This window comes from Myotis brandtii, unplaced genomic scaffold (assembly GCF_000412655.1).
Source record: "Myotis brandtii unplaced genomic scaffold, ASM41265v1 scaffold314, whole genome shotgun sequence".
Lineage (NCBI taxonomy): Eukaryota > Metazoa > Chordata > Mammalia > Chiroptera > Vespertilionidae > Myotis > Myotis brandtii.
In genome coordinates this window covers 3,284,625-3,293,421 of record NW_005362033.1, presented here as the reverse complement: position 1 = coordinate 3,293,421, position 8,797 = coordinate 3,284,625, and the positions used below count along the sequence as shown (strand labels likewise).

Here is an 8,797-nt window from a genome sequence, read left to right as displayed (position 1 = left end):
TCCATACATAACCCTATACTGTATACTTTATGAATCAATAAAAAATTTACAATTTTTAATTATAAACCTGTGTTTTCTATCAAAATTACTTCTTGCGTGAATTTTGGGACACCCTTTAGTTCAGTTTAACAGGTATCCAAGGACAAGGAAAGAAGTACAGTGGTCTCCTGTGGGGACAGACCCTGGAGCTGAGAGTCAGGAGCCAAGGCAACTGCTGCTGTGTCTTAGGGGCTTGCAAATTCTCTTGGCTCTACTTCTCTATGCATGTCTACTCTAGTCTTTGTCTAGGTTGGTGTTCTCTACTTCCTCTGTTAACTTCGGTGGCACAAAATATGTGGCTCATCTTGACTCTGCTGTGGCCACTTTGCAGCTCAAGTACCTGTAGCTCATGTTCTCAATTCCAAATTTCTGAAGAGAGATCTGATTGGTATATCCCTGGTCCAATAGGGTAGTTCACTTGGTACAAACATGGTGTCAAAACCACACCTTAACTAGGGGCAGGTTCTCTAGAAGGAGTGTGTGCACATGGACCTGGGTGTGAACAACCTGTATAGGACACTAAAGATTGACCTAATTCTCCGGGCCAGTGGTCATCAAACATGTTGGTCTCAAGACTCATTTACACTCGTAAAAATTTAGAGCTCTAAGGAGCTTTTGTTTATGTGGGTTATATATGTTGATATTTACCACATTCGATATTAAAATGGGGAAACTTTAAAGATATTTATTCATTTAGGAATAATATAAACACATTTAATGTTAATATATATAACATGTTTATGACAACTATTTTCTAAAACAAAATTTGTTGAGAAGAGTGACATTATTTTACATTTTTGCAAACCTCTTTAATATCTGGCTTAGAAGATAGTTTGATACTCATATCTGCTTTTACATCGGTCTTGTGGTATGTTGTTTTGATTGAAGTTTATGAAGAAAAGCTAACCTCACACAGATATGTACTTGGAAAAGGGAGGGGTATTTTAATAGCTTTTAAAGATAATTGTGGCTATTCTTCGATACCAACCTAAACCAGAAAAGTGGTAATTTTTTAAAGGTTAGTTGCTGTGTAGAATCTGAAACCATATCAATGAGTCTTTCATATTCTATCACACTTAACATTTACTGGTTTGTCATGTATTTTATTTAATTGTGGTAAAATATCTTGTGCTTTAAATAACTATTCATGCATAATTTTGTAACATTCGGTATTAGTTGGAAAATATTGATTCATTCAGTTAATGTAGATATTTCTAATGTTGGAACATTTTATTATATAATATAAAAAAAACCTCACACTTAATATCACCACCAGTCTGGTCAGAAAAGTCTTCAAATGTGGGGAAATTGTCAAGTTCATGGTGGCAGATGCAGGTTTTTCCAGAATTCTAATTTTCACGAATATTGGCAGTTTTCTTCTTTGACATGGTAGTCTCGCTTTGTTCTTTCTTGAAAGTTTTCCTATTAGTGCCTTATTAGCTTATCATTTTGACACAGAATTATTTAACAAAAACAATATTTCCTCTGCACAAGTGCCTATCTTGTAAATACTCTCGAATCTTTTAACAGGTGACTTTTTTACCACCTCAAAGTTCACAATCATGGATTTTTGTTTTTGTAATATATAATGTCTGTTTCTCAGACTTTTATAGAAAGAAAGGCATTTACTGAGCAGTTGCTCTGTGCCAGTCCCATGTTTTTACTTTATACAGCTGCTGGTATTATTTGTGGTATGTTAAGTAACCTTTTTTAAGTGTAATGGGAAATAAAGACTTATTAATATTTTTAAATGTCAATAATTTCTATTATATTAAGTAAATACACAAGAGAAACCTTTTATTGGTAATTGTGGTTTTATTTATGTAGCTATAGTTATAATTTATTAGAAGTACACCTGGTGCTTTAGTTCTTATCAGTTCTATTTTTTCCCATTCTATTTAGGTGGTTTCCTAGAAACATGATTGTTTGTTGGATTTGATCTCACAGTCTGGTGAGGACTTCTTTACTGATAATGTCAAGTTCAGGTTATCCTCCCAACCAAGGAGCATTCAGCACAGAACAAAGCCGTTATCCTTCCCACTCTGTTCAGTACACCTTTCCCAGCACCCGGCACCAGCAGGTAAGGAACAAATATTGTGTAAATTGCATATGTATTTTGTGTTTTTCTTTTACTTTTCCTATATTTGTTGGTCAGAAACCAAATGTAGTTGTTATACATATACAGGGGTTTGCAAAAGTAGGCTTACAGATGTAATACAAACAAATAATATAATCCTACATAATAAAAGCCTAATATGCAAATTGTCTCCTCGGGCAGTCGTTCAACTGCTCGCTATGATGTGTGCCGACCACCGGGGGTCAGCGTGGAACATGGTGGGCGTCGGTGACGTGGCGCTGGCAGCAGGCAGCAGTGAAGGTGCTGCCGGCCCTGATGGGTCCTGACAAGAGCGGGACCGGGGCAGGATGGTGAGGCAGGTGAACAGGCAGTGCCAGGCCAAGGCGGGGTGCCAGGTGGGGCTGCGGGGCTGCGAGGCTGGGGGTGCCAGCTGGGGCCTGATCTCCGCAGGCCACCCTGAGGGACCCCACCCATGCACGAATTCGTGCACCGGGCCTCAAGTAGTAAATAATAATATAAGAGTAAACTGTTTTGTGTACTCATAACTGTAGACCTACTTTTGCCAACCCGTGTGTGTGTGTGTGTGTGTGTGTGTGTGTGTGTGTGTGTGTGTGTACACTTTTTTTTAATGGCAAGAACCATTCTCAAAGATGGAGAACTAAAAGTTGGGGATTAATTATCTTTGGCTTCTTACTATGGCTTTATGACAGATTTATGACAGAGTGACCATGTAGGGTTTTGTTGTAGGATTTGTTGTGATTGATTGTAGGATATATTGATAGAATATTAGTTTATTAGTTACCTAGAGTTTCTAGGTTAAGACCTATGTTTGTGCTCCAAGTTTGGTTGAGTATTAAGCTGACCAGATAACATGGCCTCTTTTGAGTGATGGCTATGATAGGGCCTCTCCCTTCTTGAGAGATTTGATGGTAGGAAGATGAAAGAGTTTGTATTATTGATTTACCTTGTGAAAAATAAAATGTGAAAAGAAATTATTATCTCAGAATGGGCCAGGTATAGGGATTTAAGAGGTTTGAAGAAAAAAATGGAAGGGAGGTAATGAAATGGTCAAAGAAAAAGAAAACAATTTACCAGCAAAATATACTTGATTACTACTGGGTACGACTGAGAACTCCTTTGAAGTGTGGTTATACTTACAGAGTGAGAAAGGACATTCTTACCTTGTTTCTGTTTAGGGAAGCATTCAGTCTTCCACCATTAAGTATAATATTAGTAGCACATTTTTGTAGATGCTTTTTTTTTTTGGTCGAAGATGTTGCTTTGTAGGTTGAGAATTCTTATCATGATTGGATGTTGAAATTTGGTTGCATGTCCTCCCTCCCCCCAGTGTTAGTTAGTCATCTGATTATTAATTTCCTAGATTATTGTTGCCTTTTTTAAAAAAAGTATCTTTGAGGTTTAGTTTATATATAATAAAATTTAAATATATGTGTACATTTTGACAGATTTATACACCCATAAAATGCCACCAAAGTGAAGATACAGAACATTTCTGTCACCTCTGAAAGTTCCCTTTTTCCCCATCCAGGTCAGGGCTCCTTCCCAACTTCCCACAAACCTTAGCTCACAGGAAACCACTGATCTGCTGTCTGTCATAATAGATTATATTTGTCTTAAGTTTCATGTGAACTTCCATAATATTTTTGAAATTTAGTTATGTTTTGGCATATCTTAATAGTTAGCTTTTTTTTTTTATTACTTGACTGGGTATGGATATATCACAAATTGTTTATCTAGTTACCTATTCCAGTTTTTTGTTATTACAAATAAAATTATTTTGTATCTGTGTGTTTGTTGTATTTAGATTATATAAAGAGCCCTAGCTGGCTTGGTTCAGTGGATAGAGCGTCGGCCTGTGGACTGAAGGGTCCCGGATTCGATTCCTGTCAAGGGCACATGCCTGGGTTGCAGGCTTGATCCCTAGTAGGGGGGATGCAGGAGACAGCCAATCGATGATTCTCTCTCATCATTGATGTTTCTATCTCTCTTTCCCTCTCCCTTCCTCTCTGAAATCAATAAAAACATATTTTTAAAAAAGAATTTACCTTATTAATACTATCCTTTGGAAAATGTGTGTGTGTGTGTGTGTGTGTGTGTGTGTGTGTGTTTAATGAAGTCCAATGTATTAGTTTTGTCTTTTACATTTCTTACTTTTTGTGTCATATTTAAGCAGTTTTTCAGAAACTCAAGGTCATTAAGATTTTCTATTTGGATTTTACATTTAAGTCTGACCTATATTGAATTAAAATTTTACAGTGTGAGTTAAGGGTTGTTTTGCATATTGAGTATTCAGTTGTTCTAGAAACTCTTTATTGAAAACATTATTCTTTCCCCAATGATTTGCTTTGGTACTTTTTAAAAAAATTAATTGACCATATATATATGTAAGTCTATTTCTGTTTCTTCTACTGTTCCATTGATATATTTTGTCTATCTTTACTGCACATGGTGTGCTATTCTAGGTACACAAACACTTAATCTTAAAAAAGTACTTCACATGGTCTTGATTATTATCTATAATAATAAAAGCGTAATATGCTATTAGACTGGACAGCCGAATTACCTTCTGGACGTCATTCCGGACGTCCTTCCAGACTACGTCGCCACAGCAGGGGCTGAGGCAGAGGCGGTTGGGGGCAATTGGGCAGCCATGCAGAATGGTTAGAGGTGATCAGGCAGGCAGACGAGTGGTTAGGGGCGATCAGGCAGACAGGCAGAGCGGTTATGGGTGATCAGGCAGGCAGGCAGGCAGAGTGGTTAGGGGCAATCAGGCAGGCAGGCAGAGTGGTTAGGGGCGATCAGGCAGACAGGTGAGTGGTTTCAGGCAGGCAGGCAGAGTGTTTAGGGGCAATCAGGCAGGCAGGCGAGTGGTTAGGGGTGATCAGGCAGGCAGGTGAGCAGTTAGGGGCGATCAGGCAGGCAGGTGAGCAATTAGGGGCATCAGGCAGGCAGGCAGAGTGGTTAGGGGTGATCAGGCAGGTAGGCGAATTTCGTGCACCGGGTCTCTAGTAGCTTTATAAGTTGAAATTAAATGGTGTGATTCCTTCCTTAATTGTTGTTTTTAATATTCTAGATCCTTAGTATTTCTGTATACATTTTAGAATCAGCTTGTCAATTTCTACAAAAATATTTCTGAGATTTTGATTGGAGCTTTATTGAATCTAGAGATTTATTTTAGAGAGAATTGATGTTTTAACAACTTTGAGTCTTCTGTTCCATGAACATGGTATATCTCTCCATTTATTTAGGTCTTCATTAATTTTCCTCAGTAATGTTTTATAGTTTTCAGTATACAGATACATATCTTTTATCAAATTTATTTCTAAATTCGTATTTTTTATGCTACTGTAAATGGTATTTTTTAAAAAAAATTTCAGTTGTTTGTTGCTATGACATTTATTGATTTTATATTCTGAAAATTACTTGTTACTTCTAGTTGTTTTTTTTTGTTGTTGTTTTTTTAAAAATATATTTTATTGATTTTTTACAGAGAGGAAGGGAGAGAGATAGAGAGTTAGAAACATCGATGCGAGAGAAACATCGATCAGCTGCCTCCTGCACATCTCCCACTGGGGATGTGCCTGCAACCCAGGTACATGCCCTTGACCGGAATCGAACCCGGGACCCTTGAGTCCGCAGGCCGACGCTCTATCCACTGAGCCAAACCAGTTTCGGCATCTAGTTGTTTTTTTATAGATTTCATGGAATATTCTATGTAGAAGATCTTGTAATCTGAGAATAAAGACAGTTTTGCTTTTACCTTTCCAACTTGGATGCCTTTTCTCTTTTGGCCTTATTGCACTGGTTAGAATATCTAGTACAGTGTTGAATAGAAGGGGGAGAGTGGACATTCTTGCCTTGTTTCTGATCTTAAGAGGAAAATATTCAGTCTTTCACCATTAAGAATGTTGTTCAGCCCTAACTGGTTTGGCTTAGTGGACAGAGTGTCAGCCCTCGGACTGAAGGGTCACAGGTTCGATTCTGGTCAAGGGCAGGTACCTCAGTTGCAGGCTCAATCCTCTCGCCCCGGTGAGGGGCACATACAGGAGGCAACCAATCGATGTGTCTCTCTCACATCAATGTTTCTCTCTCTCTCTGTCTCTCCCCCTCCCTTACATTCTCTCTAAAAATCAATAGAAAAATATCCTTGGGTAAGTATTAACAATAACAATAACAAAGTGTTGTTAATTTGGGAAGTATTCACTCCTCCTGTATTTTCTTAAAGAGTTTGTGTAGGATTGATACTTTTTTCTTTCTTATATGTTTGATAGAATTTGTCAGTGAAGCCATTGGGGCTTAGAATTTTCTTTTTTAAAATTTATTTTTATTGTTGATAGTATTACATATGTCTCCTATCTTCCCCCATTTGTCCCCTTCCACCCAGACCCCACCCCCACCTTAGGCCTTTACCACACATTTGTCTGTGTCCATGGGCTGTGCATATGTGCATATAAGTTCTTTGGTTAATCTCTTTCCACCCACCTCCTCCCCACCTCTCTTCTCTCTGAGGTCTGTAAGTCTGTTTTGTTTGTCCATTCATTTTGTTCATTAGATTCCACATATAAGTGAGATCATGTAATATTTGTCTTTCTCAGACTGGCTCAATTCACTTAGCATAGTAATCTCCAGGCCCATCCATGCTGTTGCAAAGGATTAGAAATCCTTCCTTTTTACAGCCACATAGTATTCCATTGTGCAAATGTACAACAGCTTTTTAAAAAATAAATATATTTTTAATGATTTCAGAGAGGAAGGGAGAGAAGAGAAAGATAGAAACATCAATGATGAGAGTGAGTCATTGATCTGCTGCCTCCTGCATGCCCCACATTAGGGATGGAGCCTGCAACCCAGACATGTGCCCTGACCAGGAATCGAATTGTGACCTCCTGACTCACAGGTCGATGCTCAACCACTGACCCACACTGGCTGGGCTACAACAGCTTTTTAAAAAGAATTTATTGTTGAAAATATTACAGATGTCTCTCCCTTTTTCCCCCTCCGTTGACCCTTCCCCAGGCCTTCCCCACATTATTGTCTGTCCATGGAATATGCATATAAGTTCTTAGGTTAACGCCCCTGCCCCCCTCTGAAATATGTCATATGGTTGCATGTTTCAATGTCCCTGGATCTGCTTTGTTTATCAGTTTATTTTGTTCATTATATTCCACATATGAGTGAGATCATGTGATACTTATCTTTCTCTGATTAGCTCATTTCGCTTAGCATAATACTCCCTCCCATGCTGTCTCAAAGAGTAAGAGATGCTTCTTTTTCACTGCTTCATATTGTTCCATGTGTAAATGTACCACAGCTTTTTACCCATTCATGTAGTGATGGGCACTTGGGCTGATTCTAGATCTTAGTTATTGTAAATAATACTGCTTTCAACATAGGGGTGCATATATTCTTTCTGATTGGTGTTTTGGGATTCTTAGGATATATTCCTACAAGTGGGATCACTGGGTCAAATGTTAGTTTCAGTTTTAATTTTATGAGGAAACTCCATACGGTTTCCAAAGTGGCTGCACCAGTTTGCATTCCCACCAGCAGTGCACTAGGGTTCCCTTTTCTCCACATCCTTGCCAACACTTGTTTATTGATTTATTAGAGGCCCGGTGCACGGATTCAAATGGGAGAGGCCTGCGCCCTCTCGCAATCCGGGATCCTTCGGGGGATGTTAGACTGCCAGTTTCCGCCTGATCCCCACAGGCCAGGCTGAGGGACTCCACCAGTGCATGAATACGTGCACTGGGCATATAAGATCTTTGGTTAATCTCTTCCCATCCTCCCCCCTTTCCCCCCTCCCTCTGAGATTCATCAGTCTGTTCCATGTTTCTATGCCTGTGCTTTGAATGTCTGCCCCCTGGTGGTTAGTGTGCATCATAGTTACCAGTCGAACAGTTGGCCAGTCAGCTGGTTGTTAGGCTTTTATATACATAGATTGATAGTGGCCTTTCTGGCAGGTGTAGGGAGATAACCTCGTTGTAGTTTTAATTTGCATCTTTCTAATGATTAGTGACTTTGAGCATTGTTTTCATATGTCTCTTAGCCATCTGTATGTCCTCTTTGGAGAAGTGTTAAGTCTGGTCCTTTGCCCATTTTTCATTTTGATTGTTTGTCTTTTGTTGATTTGAGTTTTTTACATATTTTAGAAATTAACCCCTTACTAGATATATCACTGGCGAATATGTTCTCCCATATAGTGGGTTCCCTTTCATTTTGTTCATTGTTTCTTTTGCTGTACAGAAGCTTGTTAGTTTGATGTATGTAGTTCCATTTGCTTATTTTTTCCTTTGTTTCTCTTACCCTAGGAGATGTATCTGTGAAAATTCTGCTACTTAACACATTTCGTACCGCATAGAAATCTCTAAGACATACGCCAGGGACCGCACGTTTTTGGGCAAACTGCACGTTATTTAAATCATCATAACTACAGATCATAATGCACTTTAGGTGTTGTTTTTCAATAATTATAACATTTTTATTTACAAAAACAATTAAACAATTAAAGTTCCTAGTACTTTTTTAACGTATGGTACTGCGTAAAACATTTTCCTCTATGAAGAGGGACCAAACAAAATTTACATAAGTATCTAGATTCGCTCCTTTTTCCATGGGCGTGAAAAACGAGAACACTCGTGAGCGGTCCTTAACAGATGG

General features: G+C 38.6%; 1 protein-coding gene across 12 annotated transcripts in view; it reads left to right on the top strand.

Moving 5' to 3' along the window:
* NCOR1 (nuclear receptor corepressor 1) overlaps positions 1-8,797 on the top strand; it is a 241,681-nt gene that overhangs the window by 30,923 nt on the left and 201,961 nt on the right. For all 12 annotated transcript variants that reach the window (XM_014542879.1, XM_014542885.1, XM_014542878.1 and 9 more), the window contains exon 2: positions 1,942-2,119. In XM_014542879.1, the coding sequence (XP_014398365.1) occupies positions 2,012-2,119 (108 nt within the window). In that variant the 5' untranslated portion in view covers positions 1,942-2,011. The remainder of the gene's footprint in view (positions 1-1,941; positions 2,120-8,797) is intronic.